At 57.2% G+C, this 21,659-nt stretch overlaps 1 protein-coding gene across 5 annotated transcripts in view; it reads left to right on the top strand.

Annotated features, from left to right (window-relative positions):
* JAKMIP1 (janus kinase and microtubule interacting protein 1) overlaps positions 1–21,659 on the top strand; it is a 51,010-nt gene that overhangs the window by 21,199 nt on the left and 8,152 nt on the right. For 2 of the 5 annotated variants that reach the window (XM_087817075.1, XM_016203707.2), the window contains exons 8-17: positions 4,505–4,633; positions 5,871–5,999; positions 7,403–7,486; positions 8,647–8,709; positions 9,653–9,751; positions 12,464–12,565; positions 13,275–13,328; positions 13,851–13,916; positions 19,612–19,680; positions 21,068–21,145. In XM_087817075.1, coding sequence (XP_087673201.1) covers positions 4,505–4,633; positions 5,871–5,999; positions 7,403–7,486; positions 8,647–8,709; positions 9,653–9,751; positions 12,464–12,565; positions 13,275–13,328; positions 13,851–13,916; positions 19,612–19,680; positions 21,068–21,145 — 873 coding nt within the window. Of the gene's footprint in view, positions 1–4,504; positions 4,634–5,870; positions 6,000–7,402; positions 7,487–8,646; positions 8,710–9,652; positions 9,827–12,463; positions 12,566–13,274; positions 13,329–13,850; positions 13,917–19,611; positions 19,681–21,067; positions 21,146–21,659 lie in introns of those variants that run through there. The other 3 variants (XM_016203708.2, XM_016203709.2, XM_016203710.2) reach the window with 3 other exon arrangements.

The following is a 21,659-nucleotide window of genomic DNA, read 5'->3' as shown; positions in this document are numbered from 1 at the left end:
CTTTACTGTATTTCAAAGTATAGAAGTTTTACTTTTTCACAGTAATCTCTGTCCATTTTTTCCACCGTGAGGGTTTTTACTTTGATGATGTGCCCAGAGAAGCTTCTAGAAATGCAAGGCTCTGGCAGGTGTCCCCATGGGCGGGGCCGACTGCTTTAGCTGCACTTTTTCTGTGGATAATGTCTTGTTTCTTTCTAGATAAACATAAAACACATGCTGAGAGAGGGACTGCCCAGGAACCCAGTGCAGTAGTCCAGGGGGCCTGGGGGTGGACAGAGGCACTGGAGACATTTCCCCCCCTCGTACGTGAGGCGGGCGGCCTCTCCTGGCCCCGGAGGAGGCTCTCTCTGCGTCACCGTTGCTAGTGCTGAGCCCAGGGTCCCCTGTGACCATCCAGGACCCGGGCCTGTGGAATGGCATCGGCGACAGGGAGCCTGGGGTATGGGAGGAGAGCCCCCAGGGGATACGCCAGCGCAGAAGCTGTGCCCTGTGACTCACGCCTGCCAGGCCCCGGTCCTGGAAACCGGCTCCTCACCCCCGATCTGCCCCAGAGCTGGCATTGCCGTGCCTGCAGGGCACCTGCCAGTGCCCCATCCTCAGGACCGCAGTGCCCGGCGAGGCCGAGGAAGGGGCTGCCTCGGGGGAGCTGGGGCTTCCCCCAGACGGAGGCCCGAGGTGGGCCGGGCGCGGCCCCAGCCCGGCGGGCGCCCGCATGGAGTACGTGCTGTTCGTGCTCTACTTCTCCTTCTTCCTGTGCCTCTGCGCCCTGGTCTGCCTCTACTTCTCGGGCTGCCAGGAGATGACCTACCGGCACGAAGGTAAGCGGCCGGCCCTGGCGGCGACCCGGGGCGGGGGCTGGGCTGGCTGCCTATTTCCCCCCCTCCCCTCGGCCCATTGGATCCGCCAAGAACGAGCGCCGTGTGCATTCAGAGTGTGATTGGGGTTCTTTATCTCCCAGTCATTTCCCCCAGACTGCATTTAAAAATGTGGGCTGTTTTGTGAAAGGGGTGAGCAGGGCGGGGCTTCGGCGGCCTGGAGGCGTGAGCCCCTGTCCCTAGAAGGCGTGTGCGGCGTGGGCAAGGGGAGCTTTGCGCCCCTGAAGTGCCTTTTCTTAGGAGGCACCCGGGGAATGTGGGGGGATGGAAACTGAACAGCTCGGCAGTTTCTCTCCTGCTTGAGTTGTTTAAAGCCCTTTATGAGCCGAGCGTGGGAAGCAACGGTGTTTCTAGGTGGGTCCCGGTTCTTTCCCAGGAGGCAGGCGGCGTGTTTCGCGTAGGTTTTGGAAATGCGACGAAAGGCGGTAGTTGCAACGTCTTCAAGGGAGACAGCACCAGGATTTCACTTTAAACGTTCAAATGTCCTTTCCTATCTTGTTTTTTTAATTAATAAAGGTATATATTTCTGTGGTACGTTTTGGGTTCCCATGTAACACTTAAAAAAACCCAACCCTTAGAGGAAACCAACTAACCCATTCCACGGGGGGGGTCACAGCCCGCTCACCACTGCTGTGGAAGTCTCTGTGCTGTGTGTTTGTGGGTCCGTGGCCTTTGTTGTTACAGGATTGTGGTCCGAATGCCCTCTTGTGTTTGGCCTCTGCCCTCAGCTGCTTCCTCCTTCCCTAACGGCAGCTGCTGCCTGGGGTCTCGGTCTCAGGGACCATGACATACTTTGAGGGGCTCCACCGGTTTGGGGGCAGGCTGGCTCTTTAGGGGCAGCCCTGCTGTAAATGCCCGTCTGCAGCTCATGCCCTGCACAGGGGTCTGTGATTGAAGCCTAACCAGCTGTCCTACCAGGTTTCAAAATCCGATCAGCCCGGGGGCTGACTCGCTGAGTCACGGCCCCCAGAGTGGTCCAGGGCGCTGACGGTGGGTGTCCCAGCTTGGCATCCTGTCCTGATCCTTTGGAAAGTGTGTGGCTTGATGGTTCCCGGGGCTCCACCACTATGCCAGGAGGGCCCTCCCTGCATCACGCACGCTGCCCGTGGGCACAGCAGCAAACAGACCTGTCCCCAGAGGCCTGGCAATTAGCGGTGTTTACAAGAAACAAGGTCGGCTGAGTGGCGGCCCAGAAAAATGAGAAGCCTGGAGCCCAGGGAGGGGAACTGCGTGTGTGCTGCAGATGTGTCCCTCCTGAAGGTGCCACTGTCCCGGCCACTGCTCTGTAGAGATGGTCTGGAGAGTTTCGGATACCTGAACCAGGCGGGGTTCCTCGTCTGGAGGGGGATTTGATGTATGATTGTCTCCACCCTCCACTTGGGGAGAAGAGATCATTTGAAATCGACGGAGCCCATCAGGTCCTCACATTCCCAACCGTTAGACTCGCCCGGCACACAAGCCGGTGGCTGCCCTGCGGGTGCTGGCTGCAGGCTGGAGGGGGGGCGGCCCGTGCAGGCCTGAACGATTGGGGGTAAACAAGTTAGTGTGGCCTTGAGCTCATTAACAGAGATGTGTTCACAGTCATTTCACAGCCAGGCCCTGGGCCACAGTGGGGAGCAAAAGAGCTCCCCACTGATACTCATGGAGCAACAACCTTGTCCCCGTGGGGCTTACATCCCAGAGGGGCAGACAGATAGTAAACTTGGAAGCAAAAGGGATCTTATGCCAGGTGGTGGTGAGTGCAGGGAGAAGGTTCGACAGGTCCGGTGGGAGTGGGCCAGGAAGGACTTTGGTGGGCAGGGGAGCCCTTTTTGATGAGGTCGCAGGAGAGAGCCACGTGGATCCTGGCGAAGTGCATCTAGGCAGTGCAAAGGCCCTGTGGCAGGCACGTGGCAGGCTTGCGAGCATGTTTGGTAGTCTGGCTGGGGCACGGGGGTGGAGGAGGGATGGGACTAGAGTAGGGTGGGAGGCCAGGCCACACGGGCATTGGCTTTTACTCAGTTCTGATGGGCCACCAGGTTGAAGGACAAGGGTGGAGCAGGGAGGCCAGTAGGAAGCGATTTTAGTCATTTCAGTGAGAGGGATGGTGGCTTGGACCAGGATAGAGGGGCCCGGGGTGAGAGGGTTGGCTTCTGGGCTGAGGTGGAGCCAGCAGGACTTCTCCAGAGAGGTGTGAGGGGCGTCGAGGGGCACCTAGGTTTTTGGCCTGAGCAACTAAAGGGAGGGAGCTCCTTTTAGTGGGAGCGGCAGGTTTGGGGGCTGCATCGCTGTCCACTGGGCCCATGGAGCTGCTGGGGAGACGGCTTACTGCAGTCAGGAGTTCAGGAGGTGGAATCTGCCCCTTGTGTAGTAAAAAACAAAACTGAGTGCAGGGTGGAAGTGGCAGCAGAAAGACAGGTCCAAGTGAAAGGACATTGGGTGACGTGAAGTCTTCGGCCGCCTCCAGCAAAGCCTCTCCAGGAACTAACTGTACCGGTGACAAAGAGGTTCTTCCCTCCCTTCTCTCCCTCGCTGACGTCTGAGTGAATCACGTTGTGAGTCATGGTTCCAGCCACATTTTTCTTACGTTTGGGTGCATAAGGTTGCAGACACGCATTGGCTTACTCCAGCCTAGTGGGAGGCGCCCTCAGCTTGTGGGGTGCGCCCTGACCCCACTCTTGGTTGAGGATGGGGGGCTCTGGGAGAAGCCAGGTTCCGGACACACCAGTGGGAGCTGGGGGCTTGGCTCTGGATTTAGTTATGGCTCTTCATGGTTATGAGGAGCACTCATTGATTGTAAAAACAAAAATTCTCCCCAGGGATTGTTTTTTGGGGGAAAAGCCCATGTTCCTAAGAAAAGATGATCTGAAGACTGTCGGTTGATGTCTGCAGCCCCCGGGGGATGAAGCTCCCTGTGGTGGGGACCACGTCTGGTTTTGATCTTGTGGCACCCCCCAGGCCCCACCCACTCAGTGTGTGACCCATAGAAGGTGCTCCATCAGGCGCTTGCTGAATGAATGAATGTGTGTGTGAATGAAGGACTGGACGAATGCATGAATGAATGAATGAATGGGGTGGGAGAGCTGCTCGGCAGGGTACCTGGGACGTCGCTACACAGTGACTGGAGTTAGAATCGCCTCTGACTCTGAGTGATGGGTGTGTGAGGGTCTGCTACACAATTCCTTCTGGTTTTGTAAATGTTCTGAGTTTTCTATAATAAAATGTTAAAGAAACACTGCCTCTTAGCGCAGGCCTGGTGAGGACCTGGGCCACACGCTCCAGTCAGTCAGAGCCCGGGGTCCATCTGTGGACACGTTTGCTTTTCTCTGTGTGGCGTCTAGACCTAGACCTGTCCCCGGCCCGCTGCCCCCTCCTGAGTGTCGGCACGTGGGCACAGCACACGCGTGACTCTCTTTGTGCTCACAGATGGGGTGAGGGTTCTGTGTCCCGTTGAGGGGGGCTGAGTGAGTTGTGTAAGGGTTCGGCCAGCGCCCTCTGCTGCGCCCCCCCCCCGTGGCCGCCTCCTTTCCCCCCCCGCCCATTGCGGGACCCCTCCCGCCTCTCGGGCGTCCCGGGCCCAGACACTGCGTAGCTTGGGGACCTGGCAGTTCTGAGCCCGTTCCTGATGCCGTGCACATTGCCTTCCACAGAAGCATGTTGTGGAGACATTTTTTGGATTTGACGAGGAGTCTGTGGACTCGGAAACATTGTCGGAAACGTCCTGCAACACAGACAGGACCGACCGGGCCCCGGCCACACCCGAAGAAGACCTGGACGATGTAAGCGACCCTCAGCCCGAGGTGCTGGCCGTGGCACTTCCGGCAGCTGCTCCCCCACTTGCAGCTCTAACCCGGGGGACCTGTGATGGCACAGCCATGGTGTCGGGGGTGGTTCTCCTTTCACGGGCTCCGTGGAGGGCCGTGGGCACTGGCAGCACATGGGGTCCCTTTTCCTTAAACAGCACCGAGTTCACTGGACATCGGAGGTCGCGCTGGTGTGACTCTTTGTGATTGAAATTGTCCTGGGATGGTCCGTTCCTTGTTCCCCTACACACATGCATGCGCACACACATGTGCACATGCACACACATGCACACACACGGGAACACAGATACACATGTATACCCACACATGCACACATATACACATGCACACATGTACACTCACACAGGCACACACAGATACGTGCACACATGCGCATGCGCACACGGGTGCACACAGATACACATTTACGCCCACACAGGCACACATACACACGTGCACACACATGCACGTGCACACAGGCACACACGACGTCACCTAGTGGAAGCGGCGGGGCTGCTGCTTTCATTACAAAGCTGACATGTAGGAGAGTGAACAGCCCTGACAGTGTGAGGAGGGGAGGAAAACCCACCGGGAGCCGCGGCCCCGCCCTCGCCTCTCCTGAGGGGCCCGGACTCACCAGGAGTGAAGACTGGCTTCGATTCCTCCCCGACCCCAACCCCAGTTGAATTTTCTCAGGAAAACCGAGTGGAACCTGACCAAGCCAAACACATGCTTTGATTTGCTGTTTTTACTGATAGTGGCAGGTGTTTCAGCTCCAAAACCCTGTCCCACGTTGTCCTCTCTTGAGCACGTGGCCCTGTGTCGTGGGTGCACGTGGGGCGTTTCACTGTAGGCCCTGGCGACGGGTGTATGCAGACAGCCCACTGACGCCCTTCCAGCAGGTGCTGCTTTGCGCATCTTTGCACACTCAGGAGGTCAGGTCCTTAGGGGAAACCCCAGTGTGACAAGCGCTGGGGGCGGGCACAGGCACACAGCACCTGCAGTCAGAGCCGGCTTGGGCCCCTAGCCCCGCCCCCAGGCACATCACTCAGGCGGTTCCCAGGGGTCGGCGAGCAGCCGGGAGGGCGCAGCGCCTGCTCTCGGCGGCCCTTCACGGTTCATCGTGTCACCGTGGGCAGCAAGCCTTGGGTCCAGACCCTGTCTGGAGCCACCCCCACTCGTGTGCGTCATTGTTTCTGTCCTTGATTCTCAGACGACCACCAGAGAGGAGGCCGACCTGCGGTTCTGCCAGCTGACCAGGGAGTACCAGGCCCTGCAGCGAGCCTACGCCCTGCTGCAGGAGCAGGTCGGGGGGACGCTGGATGCTGAGAGGGAGGCCCGGGTGAGTGCAGGCCACGGGCTGGCGAGGGGTGGGCGGCAGGCGGGAGGGCGGCCGTGCACGCCCTTCCCAGCTCTGTGATTCCGTCACGTCGCCCTGCTGGGGGCAGCTTGGAGGCGATCCTGGAAAGTAACGGGGACACATCACAAACTCTCGTGGTGGCTCTTGTGGTGGCAGTGTCCCAGCATTTGGCAAACCTACTGGGAACTCTCTCTGAGTCCTCAGTGGGACATAGGAGTTGCCAGAGGAAATGATGCCACCGTCCGACAGGTCATGTGGGCCAAGTTGCAGAATTTGACTTGGTGAAATCCTTGCAGACTTTAGAGTCCCCTCCCTCCTGGGCTGAGGAGCCCTCAAGAGTATCCCTGCGGAAACCTGAGGGCCTGTTGGGGTGCTCTCAGCCCACAGGGCCCTCTGGTCCTGCCGGCCACCCAGGTCTGGGTCACACCTGCCCTCACACTGGGCTGAGCTCAGCTCTGTCTTCCAGTAACATCACTAACTGGCCCTTACCTGCCTTCGGGGGTCACATAGACCCCCTTCCTTCTGAGAGCGAGGGGACTGCGGAGATCACACCCGGGGCCAGTGCTGCACCCTGGGGAGTCCCTATTTCATTCCACAGCAGCCATGAGGCAGGGGTGGCTCGCGAGGCTGGCAGTGGGGATGCTTCTGAGCCATGATGGAGCTCAGCCTGTAATCTGCAGGTCAGAGGAGGTGAATGGCTGAACTTGTTTTGAGCTGAATCATGTGGATTTTATTAAAAATTGTATCTAGTTGCCCACATTTAAAAGTCATGATATTTCACATAGATATCCAGATCCCTGGCTTCTCTCAGAAGCTCAGAACTTCTGCAGCTCCAACTTCCTATTCCATGTGGCAGCATTTGGCTTCAGCTGAGTGGCAGTTTTCCGAGATAAGACAGGTGTCTCCAGTGTCCCACAGTCCCCACCACTGCCTGTTACCCCATCCTCAGTTCTCAGCCCTTGCCCTAGGTGATACAGGGCCCACGAGATGCACTAAGCAGGCATGAAAGTACCTGGTGGTGCTGGTGATCGCCACGTGAGCCGCCACTGAACTTGGCCTGAGAGCTGCGTTGAGAGCCTGATGGTCTGGCTTTGGCTCACTCTGTGACTGTTGCAGGAACTGGCCTCCTCTCCAGGCTTCAGTGTACTTATCCCTAAAATCCTGGGGGTTAGACCTGACAACTCCTCAAGGCCTTTCAGTTCTTAGAACGCTTACATCTGTAGGTGGTGGAACCAGCCTGCAGCCAGGTGGGCCAAGTTTGAACGTGTGCTCCTAAAAACGGGCCTGCTCCTGAGGTCTGACTGCAGCAGGATCCTTCCCGCCCCAGCAGGCCCGCCCGGAGGCCCGCCCGGTAACCCGCACACCTTCTGGTCTTTTCATTCCAGACTCGTGAGCAGCTGCAGGCTGACCTGCTGAGGTGTCAGGCCAAAATCGAAGACCTGGAGAAGCTGCTGGTTGAGAGAGGACAGGTGAGCAGCAGTGGTCGTGGGCTCTGTGACTCTGCATTTCAGTCCCCATGGTGGTGTCCCTGGGGCCTGGGGCCGAGGGGGATGCTCCGTGGAACCTGGACTGTTTGCTCCAGAGACATGGAGGGAAGAGCACCAGCAGCATCCGGGCGAGAACCTTCCTCCCGCACTAATAAGCTTGTGTGCAGACCTTTAAACACTCAAAACAAGTTATGAAATTCTAACTTGGCTCACTGTTTGCACAAAAATAGGACACCATCCCAAAAGCAAAGTGGTGACCAAAGTCTTTTCTGACTTGAATCTGAAGAAAAGCTGCCATTGACAATCAAGGTTTAATTGTGAAAATGAACCAGGGCTTGCCACCAGCTGTCAATCATTGCAGAGGCCCCGCCTCAGGGCTCCCTGCTATGACTGTCACATAGAACCTGGGCCCTCGAGCTTCTCAGATTAAAGTCACCTCCATGTGTGCGTTCTCACATTGGTGACAGCAGGACACAGGAGAGAAGGAAAGCCTGGGCCCAGACCTGTCCCCTGGGCGGGGAGCCTCCCAGAGGGTAGCATCTTAACAGGTAGGAGGAAGGAAACCCAGGAGGCCACTGGAGCAGAGAGGGGAAGGAGGTGTCATCATCCATTCACCCGCCCTCTGGTCTTCCTTGAGCACTGGTTGTGTGCCAGGCACCGTGCTGGGCGCTGGGGATGCCACAGTGATAGGATGGACTAGTGACCTGGGCGGGACTTGACCAGGCAAAGAAATGTGGTTAGGGTGGCACGGGCCGAGGGACAAGAATGGTCACAAGGGTGTCACTGTCAGGACTCGGGCCCACGGGCATGGGGCAGCCCCCAGGGTGCAGCCACCCAGCAGGAGAGTGAGGGTCTGCAGGCCAACCCGGGCACAGTGCGGCTGTTTCTCCGTCACCGGCACAGAACCAAGTCCCTGTGCTTTCAGGGATGTGAGCGTGGGGCAGGGATGCTCCATAGGCCAGCCATTGCTCTTTTCTGGGTTTGGAGGGTCAGAGGACCGGCGGGTCGCTCTCGCTGCCATCTGCCTCTGTGACCTTGCCAGAGGAAGTTGCTCACTGAGTGGCCTTTCTCGCGGACACCTGTTTGTTACTATTCGCCCGTCGGCTTCCGTGGGTGTGAACATACCGAGTGCTTTTCCTTAGGATTCCAAGTGGGTCGAGGAGAAGCAGCTGCTCATGAGAACCAACCAAGAGCTGCAGGAGAAGGTACGTGGTGCCCACGCCTGACCCCGCGCAAGTCGGGCCTCAGAGGTCCGCTTTGACTGCCGAGCCCCCCAGCCCTCCTGGCAGCACCCCTGGGCCGCTCTGAGAGGGGAGACACCTTCCTCATGGGGATCAGACTGGTTCCTAGGGGCTCCTGGCCGCTGGTCCTGGTCTGTCCTCGGGGAGGGGCGGAAGAGCTGACCTAGAACTCCCCCAGGGCACCTGCAGACAGGGTGGGGGCCCCCAGTCCTGCTGGGCTTCCAGAGCCCCCCCTCCGAAGGGGCCGGGCCTAAGGCACCGAATGATGGGCAGCCCTCAGGCTCTCTTTGTGGACTGGAGGCCGTGGCGCCGGCCGCGCTGAGCCTGCCCTTCCTTCTCTGGCCATGGAACTTTCTGAAACTCTCTCAAGGAGTTGATTTGGGGAAATAGATCTAATGCTTTGGGACAAGACCTTAGCTTAATTTTTTTCTTACCTGTCTACAGTTCAGTGATTTCCCCCCCCCCCATAAATTTACTGAGTTGTGCGGCTATCACAACAGTCTACAGTCTTCCCCAGGCCCCTGGGGAACTGCCAGCCGTGTGTGCTTCCCGCCACAGCTGCTGGGTTACAGGGACACGGACAGGCTTGGGGTGACTCTTCCTTCCCACGATTGACCTCAGGGAAGGGACTTAATTGCTCTGGGCCTCAGTTTCCCCAGCATCCATTTATTCAGCAAATACATGAGGAGGCCCCTCTCTGGGCCAGGCTCAGGGCTGTGGGGGCAGGCCCTCCGCCTCGACGGCCGGCTCAGTGGGAAAGGCCTCGCTGGGGCCCCTTCTCCACCTCGCCCCCGCCCTCCTTGGGGACGGCCCGTTTCTTTAGGTGGCTCATGGTTGGGACATGTCTCTCGTGGCCCTAGTGAGGGACAGCGGTTCTGCCCCTAAACCACAGCTGTTTTTGCTCTAGATTTACAGGCTGGAAATGGAAGAAAACCAGCTGAAGAGCGAGATGCAAGACGCGAAGGACCAGAACGAGCTGCTAGAGTTCAGAGTGCTAGAGCTTGAAGTAAGAGACTCTATCTGTTGTAAGCTCTCAAACGGCGCAGACATTCTCTTTGAGCCCAAACTAAAATTCATGTGACGCTCCCAGATGTTTCCGAGCATGTGTCAAGGGGACGTGGTAGAGTTGTCTCTTCTTTCTTTTCTTTTCTTTTTTTTTTTTTTAAAATCTGTATGTTCAGAATGATTTCACTGCCTTAAATGTTCTGGAGAGAATGCTCACCGAAGTCTTTGGACATGTACCAGAGCTAATATATTTATTGCCTACGGCTTGTTTTGCACTTAATAAAATAATTTGTTTTTGCAATAGTTTGCCTTTTTTATTTGTGTTTCATTTCCATAACTACTTCTTTCCCGCATGCCCGGTCACCTGGTGCGCATCCTGCGACCGGGTCCGGAGCAGTGCGGTAGCTAGTGACACTTTTAAAAGGACCCCGCATGCCGTGAGCCTCACGTCCTGAAACCGCAGGTGCTGAGCCGGCTCACAGCCGCCTCCGTAGTGTGTTTACTGCCAGTGTGACCCGTTTTCTGTTTGCCGAGGTGAGCGCAGGTAAGTGCGCGGGGAAAGCAGGTGTTTGCGTAGGCAGCTAAGAGGACTCATTGCACTGCTTCAGCTCTTCCCTGACCGCCGACCCAGGCAACTGCAGTTTTGAACTAAAAAGTTACTACCCGGTTACTACCTGTGACTCCAGCTCCAACGGAAAACTGCTCCTTGGCCCAGAGGGTGATTGAATGTTGTTCACGGCAGAAATCGTGCTAAACCTTCAGTTACTCCCGGCACACAGAGCGGGGCCTCGGGTGACAGTGTCGCTGGTTTCACCGCCTCCCAGGGAAAATCTTCCTCCGGTGTGTTCCCGTCTCGCTTCGCTGCCATGTGACTTCATAATCCTTTTTGGTTTGTTTCTGTTTAAAACTCATCAGCTTTTTAAGCATCATCTGCGTCTGTGACCGGTTCCCTGCAGTGACACGGCTCGGCTGTCCCTTTGCATGAGCAAGAACCCTCGGGAGCAGCACTTCTGTTTTCTCCTCCCGACTTCCGTTAAAGTTCTGTCTGTGCTAGAACTTAACCATTTTATTTATATCTATGTTTTTATTGATTTCAGAGAGAGGAAGGGAGAGGGGGAGTGAGAGAGAAACATCAATGATGAGAGAGTCATTGACCGGCTGCCTCCTGCACCCCACTGCTGGGGATCAAGCCTGTAACCCAGGCATGTGCCCCGACCGGGAATTGAACCCTGACCTCCTGGATCCTAGGTTGATGCTCAACCTCTGAGCCATGCCAGTCGGGCAGAACTTAACCATCTCGTATTGGTAGTGGTGGCCTGGACCGTGGTCGGGGGTCTCAGAACCCAGTGTCACAGGGCCCCTCGACTCTCGTTGGGCAGGAGCTGAGTATTTCATTCATGCAGCGGAAATTGGAAGCTACTCGAGGTCCAGGGCGTTATTAATAGGCCTGCGCCTGTTAGAAAACCCTGCACAGGCCTTTATTATTCGTCTCTCTCGTGAGAATTCTCTAAGCATTGCTTCATTGACTGGAATTTTCTTTAGGCGTCTCTGCTGTGCTTCAGAGCCATTAGAAACCAATTTCCTAACTTCCATTTGTATTAACTGTGAGCTTCTCTTGCAACCTTTCCGTTGGAGATTCCATTTCAGCCGGTAGAAAGGACCGAGCCATTGTGAATTTTGTTCTTGGCTAATAAGGGAAATAAGGTTTCTCTCTAAACTGTGTCAAGCCCGGGCGAGCCAGGAAACTAACTGAATTAATGACTTCTCTCCTTTAGCCTTGTCCAAGGTCACCTGCTTGAGACCTGCCCCTAAACCGGTGCTCAGGGGTTACATTTCTCCCCGTAGCGCCGGAAGCGGCCCGCCGGCTCTGTGGCTGGGTCCCGCAGGAGTGGCCCGCAGCACACGCGCTTATCTCACTGTAGTCCCAAGAAAAGAAAGGTGTCATTGGCAAAGGTCCCTGCTGGCTGGCCTGTCCGTGGCTCGGGTGTAAGGGCAGTGATCTGTAGGAAACTTCTGAGACCTGGGGGCTGTTGGCCGCTGTGCTCTGTCCCCGTAAGTAATCGGGCTGCTCCTGCCAGTTCTCAAAACCCGTCACTTCATGGGTGATTGAGAAGCACCTCTTCTGGGAACACTTGCTTTTCCTTCCTTGGTCATTGAGATTTGACTGCCCACCCGAGGCAGGAGCAGAATGGCCATTGGTGTGTTCGTGCCGTTCAAAATAATAATAATAACTGTGAACAAATTCAGCAGATCGTATTTAAAAATACGTGAAGCCAGGGTCCCGGCCCTACGCTCGCCTCTGTCTCTTCTGCAAAATGAAAGCGGTAACGCCTGCCTCGTGGGGCTGTGTGAGGATCACACGAGACAGCGATGCGCCCGGGGCACGGGGGGCCTTCGGCACTTGCTGCTGCCCCTGAATACTTACGGGGGGGCGGGGGGGGCCCTTCCCGGGCGTCCGTCTCTCCTGCGGCCCTCCGCTAACCCTTTCTTCCCAGCTGACTGGGTAAGAGGTGACCGGGTGACCCCAGGAGGTCGCCGGGTGCAGAGACCCTACGTCGTGATGTCCCTGAGACAAGGATCTCGTAGTCTGTGCGCTTTTTAGTAACACCTCTGCCACCTGGAATGCGTTGGTTCGGCTGAGTAACGTGGGGGAGAGCGGCAGGTGGTAACTGATTCCATAAAGTCCTGTTTTTAAACCGAATCTTTTCCCCAGGAGAGAGAGCGGAGGTCGCCAGCCTTTAACCTCCAAATCGCCACCTTCCCCGAGAACCACAGCAGCGCTCTCCAGCTGTTCTGCCACCAGGAAGGAGTGAAGGTAGAGTGCGGGGGGGCGCCTCTGCTGCTGCGGCCGGGCTCAGTGCCAGGCTCCGCTGTGAGGGGGTGTGCCCTGTGCCAGGGATAGGATCCATTCTCACGAGAGACCCCTGCCCCCGCCATGTGCTGGAAGTCATAGCTCGTTATTTCAGCGAATCGCCAGTGGTTACTCTATGTGTACCCATGTTTAAAGAACAGAGACGCAGGATGTGGCCTTGAGTGCAGACCCCAGCTCTGGCCCGTGGCCTCTCTGACCCTCATTCTCTTCGTCGATGAGACCTGGATGGCAGGACCCACACTATGAAGTGGGCCGGTCAGTGAACCTAGAGAAGCCCTCAGCGTGGTGCCTGTTGGGCAGGGGTGCTTTGGGCAGGGTAGTTGTGGTGCTAACAGCCGAGCGTTTGCCCCGCACCTGGATCCTGGGACACCCCGTGGGCACAGAGATGGTGGGTCCTGACCCACTGGATGCCATGGCCTTTCTCAAAAGCAGGGACCTAAAGCTCAGCCCCAAAGCGGCAGTTACGAGCCTTCTCTCCCTCATCCCCCCCCCCCCCCAAGGAAGCTGCTCGGATAACTCTCGGCCCCCTGTCTGTGCTAAGAGGAGAGGATGAGTGAGGGGCATTAGGGAGGAGTGAGGACTGTGGCTCTAGAGCTTGGCGTGGATGTTCTCTGTGGCTCACTCAATAATGAACGTTGGAAATCTCTTCCAGGATGTGAATATTTCTGAACTTATGAAGAGATTAGATATCCTTGGCGATAACGGGGTAACTATGAGCGACCGGTTTCTGGTCCGTGTTCTTGTTTTGATTCGGGTGTACTCTGTGTGGCTTTTGTTTTGTTCTGTTTTCGTTCCTTCCTAATTTAAGAGATCCGATAAATACAATGTAAGGCTTTTGTATGGCCGTGCTCCCCTGGGGGTGGCTGGGTCCGAATTCGTCAGAAGTGGGGCTCTCAAGTTAACTTGTCCTCGCAGCCCATGAGTAATGAGCGGGGAAAGCATAAAAGTGATACCCAGAAAGAAAGTGAAATCCCCCAAGATTTCTGATGTCATAAAGCGAGATTTTTACCTCCCTAAAAGATTGGCTTGGTGCCACCCGCAGACACGTTCCCAAGCAGAGGGCCGGGCCTCAGACGGGACGTCTCTGCCTTTAAGGCTGGGCCCTGAGAGCGCGGGGCCTACGCCGGGCATGGGGGTGCCACTGAGAGAGGACCTGTCAGTTGTCTAGCGCCCACTGCCTGCGGGGTCCTGTGTTAAACGCCCTTGCCCGTTTTTTTGTGTGTTTTAGAATTTGAGAAACGAAGAGCAGGTTGCAATAATCCAAGCCGGGACTGTGCTTGCCCTGTGTGAGAAGGTAGAGCCCAGCGACCTTGTCCGTGACCTTGTCCAAGTGGCCCAGCACCATACAGGAAACTGTGCATTGGTGTCTCGCTTTGCGCGGTGCATGCGTGTCTGTCCCTCGCATCTGCATGCGCATGTGCGTGCTGTTTTGTTTTCTGGTGGCAGGTCACTCACGCCTAATGCAGAAAATGTAGAGACCACAGGAGGAAAGAACCCCCGTCAGGGAAACCGCCCCAACACCGGGCTATTTCCTTCCAGACTCTCCCGTGCCCACGTCTAAACGTCCTTGACCCCCTTGTGCGTGACTTCCAGGGTTTCTCCTGCTCCATGAGCTTCCGGCTGTTGGGCGGCCCACTGTCCCCTGTAAGTCACTGAGACTCCCTCTGCGGTGAGAGATTGAGGGCGTTCCCACTTTCTTTTTTCTATTTACCATCCTGCAGCCATGAACAGCGTTTCCCTTAAGTTTCTTTTTCTTAAAAAAATTTTTAAAAAATATGCTTTTATTGTTTTTTTCCCGGAGAGAGGAAGGGAGAGGGAGAGAAACATTGATGAGAGCGAAACATCCACTGGCTGCCTCTTGCACGCCCCCTACTGGGGATCGAGTCAGCAGCCCGGCCATGTGCCCTTTCCCGGAGTTGAACCCGTGACCTCTTGGTTCATGGGTCAATGCTCAACCACTGAGCCACGCGGCTGGGCTCCTGTAAATTTCTTTTTTTTTCTTTTTTTAAATATATCTTTATTGATTTCAGAGAGAGGAAAGGAGAGGGAGAGACAGAGAGAGAGAGAAACATCAATGATGAGAGAGTCATTGGGGATCGAACCCGCAACCCAGGCATGTGCCCTGACCGGGAATCGAACCCCTATCGCCTGGATCCTAGGTTGATGGTCAACCGCTGAGCCACGCCCGGCCGGGCTCCCGTAAATTTCTATCTACAGTTTCGAACACCCCCACAGGATAGGTTCTGGAAGGGGAATCACTGGGCCGATGGGTAATAAAGTTTTAGGCGCTTTGAAGCTGTCAGACGGCCTCGGGCGCAGCGCAGACCCAGCGGCACCGCGACGCTGGTTCCCTGTTCAACACGCACGACACAGAGAACTCGCCCGTGTGCTAGGCGAGGAGTCCGCGTTGTCACTGTTTCCGTTTGCACGTGCCGGCCAGTGCCACCGGGCGTCTGTGGTGTATTTTCTGTCTTCATTGTGAGCGGTAGTTTCATTTCTTTTGACAGTTTCCATTGGCTTTGTTTTTCATTCATTCATTCGATACCTATTTGTCAAAAAGATGGTTCTTCTTGCTGACTTCTCGGTGCGCCTTACATATTAAATATAACAACGTTTTGCCATATTTACTTTAAGACCACGGCCCCGGAGTCCTCACCTTCTACATTGCTTTAGGATGCTTTAGGTATACACGCTTTTTCACGTGGTCCCATCGACAGATCTTTCCCTTCCAAAGCACAGGAGTTCAACTTCAAGAAGCCAGTGTCATTAATGATGAGGTGTAACAAGCTCAGCCAGGATTCCTCTGGGACCTTTGGGCGGGCATTTAAAATGGAAATAGTTTGTTCCCTGAGTGTCTGTCCATCCTCAACGATTGTGCAGAGTGAACAGAGCGCAGGAAGTGCCAGTGGCTCGGGGTGGGGCTGCGTGTGTGTGTGGGGTCCCTCTCTCCAACCCCAGAGTCTCCTGGAGGGCGGCTCTGTGGGGAAGTTCACAGCCTCACTGAAAGTTCTGCCATAAGGGTCCTTCCTGATAGGCTCTCCCTGACACCCCAACAAATGGCCATGTTCCAGACCCACAGCCTCGGGCCCCCTGCCTAAATCCCTAGGACGGCTCCTCCTCTCAGCCACCCTGTGAGATTAGCAACGACCCCCCCCACACACACACAGCTGGGGGAATGGGGTCTGCCTGGCACGCGGCTCCAGTCTGCTTTGTCCCTGTCACCAACCCCCCACTTTCTCTAGCCCCTTCCAGCCACTGCCCATCTGCCCCTGACCCCCAGGATCCTGCCAGGCTGGCCGGCCTGGCCCCTTGCTCTGTGTCTTGACCACCAAGAGCTGTGCAGCTTCCTTCCCCTTCCGACTCCGCCCGAAATTCCACGTGGGTGGGTAGGAGCTGGGGGTGGTGTCCGGGCTCACGTTGAGGGGGCCAACTCTGCCAGGTAGGCCGGCCCAGCTCCCCGTTTGGGTCTGTTTCGGGGACTGGGCTTCGACGGGTGTGCTCTTGCCCTGCCATGTGTCTGTGAGTGATGTTTGGGAGTAGCTGTCTGTCTCCCCTCAGAATGTCGGTGCTGAGAGCGAGGCCCCCGAAGGGGGTCAGTGGGACTGGCTGCGAGTGATGACCGTGCTGCTGCGGTGACTGCCGGTCAGTTTGCTCAGGACGCAGGATTTTCCTACAGGTGGACATGTCAGTGCTGAAATAGGGACCGTCCTTGGCAGACATGGATGAGCTGGTGGCCCTGGGGAAAAGCCCTCGGCGGGATCAGAGGCCCTGCCCACGACTCTTCAGTCAGCCCCTCAACCAGTCACACCGCAGCTTAAAGATTATCCCTCAAACTAGTACTTGACCAATCAGGTCAGCTTCAGTTTTCTAGTCAGAGGCAAGAAGCTGGCGCGTAGCTGAGCGTGGAGCGGCCTCGAACCAGTTGGGAGCGTCCCCGGGTGTTCCTGACGCCTCTGCTGCAAAGCCTCCTGGCTGGGGCTCCCCTGCTCCCCGCCGCCTGGGGAGGCCGCCGGTCAGCGGAGGCCAAGGTCGGGGACCATGCCCTGCCTCCCCTCCCCCGCAGGGAAGCGTGGACACAGGGCACGGGGGTTTACAGGTGACGGTCAGTCGCGCCTCTTCTCCCTCGAGTTGAAAACCGGTCAGGAAGATGGAAGCTTTAAAAAAGCCATGTTCCGACGGGCAACACCGGATCAGAAAATACGGCTCAGGGCTCACCACTGTCAAACCTTCCAACGGCTGGCCTGGAGTCGAGGCCCGGGGACCCTTCTCTGAAGGGGGGGTGGGTTTAGAGGAGGGAGCCCCACCCTCAGCTCTGGGGAGCAGGCGCTGCACCTGTGGGCCTGTGAGAGCTGCTGGGGTGGGGTGCACCTGCCAGGCTTCCCAGGCTCCCCCAGTCCCATGCACTGACTCACCCCTCCCTGGGGTTTCGGGGGCGCAGGGGGCCTGCCCCGGCCCCTCCCTGCTGGACCGTGATGTGGAACCTGAGCTTGCGATGTGGAGTTTGTGACCTCACCTGCCCGAGGTGCTCATGGCCCGAGTTTCTGTTCTCATTTCCTCTCCCAAGGGCTGAAAAGGACTTGTCCCAGTTTTTCTGTGTATGCACAATATGCATATAAATCTTTTTTTTAACAATAGGGAAAAAACTGACACCGTGTTCTACAAAACCTGTCCTGAGAGTAGTAGCTTGTCACAGGAACTTAAACCTGGGTTGTCCCCGTTTTACTTTTATTCATTTCATGACTGCTTAGGTTGGGATATTAGAAATGAAATAACCTTCCCTGTCAAAAATATGCTTACCCTTTTCTGAGTCACCACACCCCCTGAGCAAAGGCTAACGAGGGCCCTGTGGGGCGCCCGCTTCTGCTGCTGCTCTGGGCCGCTCTCCAGGCCTCTGTGTCGTAGCTCTAAGTCTTGTCCCCTCTGTGGGGCCAGCACACCCCCCACCAGACCCGCACACCCTCCTTCGTTCAGCAAATGTTGGTTAGATACCCCTTCCTGCCAGGTGCTGTGCTGGGTAAGGACATTTTTAAAATCTTCACCTGAGGATATTTTTCCATTGTTTTTGTTTTTTTTCAAGAGAGAGAGGAAGGGAAAGAGAGAGAGAGAGAAACATTGATGTGAGAGGGCAACATTCATCAGTTGCCTCCCTTGGGTGCCCCAACTGGGGATCAAACCCACAACTTAGGTGTGTGCCCTGACCAGGAATTGAACCTGCAACCTTTTTGGTGTATGGGACAACATTGCAACCAACTGAGCCACCCGGCCAGGGCTGGGTAAGGAAATTTAACAAAACATGTTCCACGTGGTCCCCGCTTTCGAAGGGCTAGAGTGGGAGGGAAACAGACAACAGCAGTCAGGTGAGTGCTGTGACAGGCATTCACAAGATGACGCGGGGATCCCTGGAGGACACCTGACCCCATGGCCTCAGGAAGCAGGGCACGCATCCTGGGGGGGGCAACAGTGAGCTCAGGCCTGAAGGCTGAGTACGTTCAACTCACTAAAGGCCTAGGGCTGAGACTGGGGTTGGGAGAGGTGGTGCTGTTCCAGGCAGACAGAGCCAGCACGTGCAAAGGCCCTGAGGTCAAGGGCGGCTTGCCTTGTTTGTGGGCCAGAGGGTGTCGGGAGTGAATGGGGTGTGGGATGTCCTTGGCTTTAAGCAGGAGCAGGAAGTTCCCCTGGTAGGTGTGTGTCTGTGAGGGAACTGATGGGCTGCAGGGCTGGCGGGAGAGGTTCCTGTGGGCCCAGAGGCTGAGCGGCCAGAGCTGGGTGGTGGCGGTGGGGAGGGAGCATGGTGGGTGGGCTTGAGAGAGGAAGGGGTAGGGAGGGAGGAGCCAAGGCCGCTCCCAGCTTCCTGGTTTGGGTGAAGTGGGGGCCTGGAGGCATCGAAGGAGATGTGCGCTGGGGTGGGGGGGGCGGGTCAGGGCTGCGGGAGACATTTCAGAGGGAGCAGAGAGAGCTTGGGGGGAGAGCAGAGTGAAGGGGGACGGCCAGGGCAGGGTTCCTAGGAACCAAGAGTCCAGGAGGCGGAGAGGGAGGAGCAGCTGGTGGCCAGGGTCCCAGGCAGCAGGGGCAGGGAGGTGGCCTGCTGGCCCTAGCAGTGAGGTCAGATGCACCCATTCCTGCCTGTTGTCCCGCCCGGACCCCTGCACGTCCCCGCGGTGCCCCGCAGGCCTGGGCGCCCAGTCATGGGGCCTCCCTCCCAGCTCTCGAGGGGCTCGGCACAAGGACTCACCGCATGCCTACACCCTGGGAAATAGTGGCCGCCCCCCTCGCCCCTTGGCAGGTGCGCCCGCCATGCTCTCAGTCCCCTCCCGCCCTGGTCCTCGGCGGGTGTGGGGCTCCCAGGCCCTCACAGCTTGCACCCCTTGCATGGCTTGGGCCTCCACTCCTGCCTGCATCCCGGGGTGCACCTGGCTGCTCAGACACAACCTGGGGGACTGCTGGGGGCAGTGCTGAGGGCGGGGTTGAAAAATCCTCGCTCCCCAGCCATGTGATCTCAGACAAGTGACTTCACCTCATGTCCTCACCTGCAAAATGGGGCGATGCTGCTACTCCCCGAGGTGGCCGTGATGGGGCCGGAGGACGCCCTGGGCATGAAGCCACCAGCACAGCATGCGCCAGAGTAGCCTTGATGCCACTCACTGCCCAGTGCAGAGCCCAGATGCCCACAGCCCCGGCCCTCCATGCTCGAGTCCACCGTGTGCTAGGCAGGCTCCCACACCATGTGCCCACTGCCTCTGGTACCCACGGGCTCGCCTGGGCACCCCCCCCACCCATCCACGGGCACATGCCCACGCGTGTGTGCCCATGACCCAGGGATCCCTGAGCAAGCGTCCGCACAGCTGGAACACCTGGACAGGCTGAAATTCGGTCCCGAGGACCACCCCAGGCGTGGTGGGCACCCACCCTCTCGGAGCTGGGAGCCCCGCCTGGAGGAAGCCCCCTGGCGCTGGTCCTCACTGCTGCTCCGTCTGTCCCCGTCTTTACAGTGGCTAAAGCAGATAGAGGGGACCGAGGCGGCCCTGACCCAGAAGATGCTGGACCTGGAGAAGGAGAAGGTAAGAGCCTGGAGCCGGGCGGGAGGGCCGGGAGGGCGCAGGGACTGTCCCCAGGAGCCCTGCGTGTGCTCTCACGTTCTTTATCCGCGTTTCTACTGCTGTTGCTGTGGTGCCTTCTGGGTAACTAAGTATCACCCATTCGCCTCATTACTCACGTACCATATATTTGGGGAGTCTCTGCTGTCCATGCCTGGTTTAGAGGTTCAGTACCAAGCAAGCGGGGCCCCTGCTGCGAGGAGCCACCCGCAAGCCCGTGGGGCCGTGTGCTCATGCGTGATGAGTGACGGCCCCGGTGCGGCGTGACATAGGGGAGGCACATTGGGGATACGCAGGCTCTCGGCCCAGGGGCTCCGGAGACACACAGACAGGGCTCCAGTCCCCTTCCCGGCCGGGAGAGCCTGGGAAAGACCCTGGACCTTGGATTCCTTATTGATAAATGGGGTTCTGTCCTCACCTCACTGGGCTGTAGGGCTGAGACCCCAGATCCACAGCCTGTGTTCGCACAGCGCTGGGCACATGCGGCACCTGGTGGTGGTTACTCACCAGGGGGCAGTGGCCAGGAGTGCGGGGGGAGGGAGCCAAGCCGGGGATGTCAGAAAAGAGAGTGGGCGAGCCTTCAAAGACCAGTCGCGTTTTCTTAGCAGAAATGAGAGGTCAGGATGGAGCAGGAGGGACGGCAGAGGCCTGGGACCGCGTGCGGTGTGGAAAGAGACTTGGCTGGAATCCCAGGGCCTGGGTTTGTAGACCTACCTGTCGCCAGGCAACTAGGAATCCAGGGCAAGGCTCTGGTCCCCTCGGGCCCTCAGTTTCCTCGTCTATATAATCAAGTGGCTGCAATTCGTGAGCTCTGACCCTGAAACCCTCAAATTCGCAATAGAAAGAGATTTGTGATCTGGAGACAAGGTGCTTGTGGGACTGAAAGTGTGACCTGGAGGGCGGGGCAGGGGGCGTGGGGCAGTGGCACTCAGCAGGGGTGGGTGATGTCCTTCATGTCGGGGGAAGAGCTGCCTCTGGGAACTACTGAGACCATCTGCAGAAGCCACGAGGATGTGGCCAGAGGAACAGAGAAGGACCCCAGGGATCTGGGCTTGGGAACTGGGTTGGAGGGGGGACCCCCTCACTGCAGTCAGACACCCCCCAAAGAAGGGAGCCCTGAGGGGCTGTGACAGGCGTGATCCAGGTCTCTGGGCCTGTGAGGCTCCCGCCAGGGGATTCAGACAGGGAGCAAGCAGGGCAGATCACCCCATCCCTCTCACCCGAGGGCCCCAACTTAAATCTCCCGCCTGGGGAGACTGCAGCAGTAGCCAAGGGGAGCAGATAGCTCTTAAGAGCCACACGGGGAGGGTCCCTGTGCTGCTCCCGACCCTGGGCACCTCCTCTGTTCTAGGACCTGTTCAGCAAGCAGAAGGGCTACCTGGAGGAGGAGCTGGACTACAGGAAGCAGGCCCTGGACCAGGCTCACCTGGTAGGACCGAACGTGGGCCGGGCACCTTGGCTGTTTACACTCAACAGCAGGGGCTGTGTTTTCCTCTGGGGCAGAGGCTGCATTTAGAGTCCTGGCCCTGGCTGTGCAGGAGCCATGAAAATGCTACCTCCCCGTTGTGACAGGGGTGACCGCACGGATAAATGGTCGGTTTTTCCAAATCATTCTGATGATCAACTGGCTGGTTTTTTTAGACATGCTCCTTCAATTCTAGCAATCATGTCAGACGAATGAAAAAAACTTTCTAGGTTTGTTTATACTTAAGTATTTATTTCTGCTTAAAAGCACAAAGCAAGGGTTCCTGCAAATAGGAAAGAGAGATAGTCACAAAGGAACACAGAGGTAAAGCTGCTCATCAGAACAGTGACCTGTTGTGAGGGCTTCTGCAATATTGCTTTTTTAAAAAAAGATTTTAAATTGATTTTTAGAGAGGGGAAGGGAGCAGGAGAGAAAGACATCAATGTGAGAGGGAAACATCGAACGGCTGCTTCCTTTA

Source organism: Miniopterus natalensis, chromosome 1 (genome assembly GCF_054644295.1).
Source record: "Miniopterus natalensis isolate mMinNat1 chromosome 1, mMinNat1.hap1, whole genome shotgun sequence".
Lineage (NCBI taxonomy): Eukaryota > Metazoa > Chordata > Mammalia > Chiroptera > Miniopteridae > Miniopterus > Miniopterus natalensis.
Note: the sequence above shows the minus strand (reverse complement) of the source record. Positions and strands in the feature narration are given on the sequence as shown.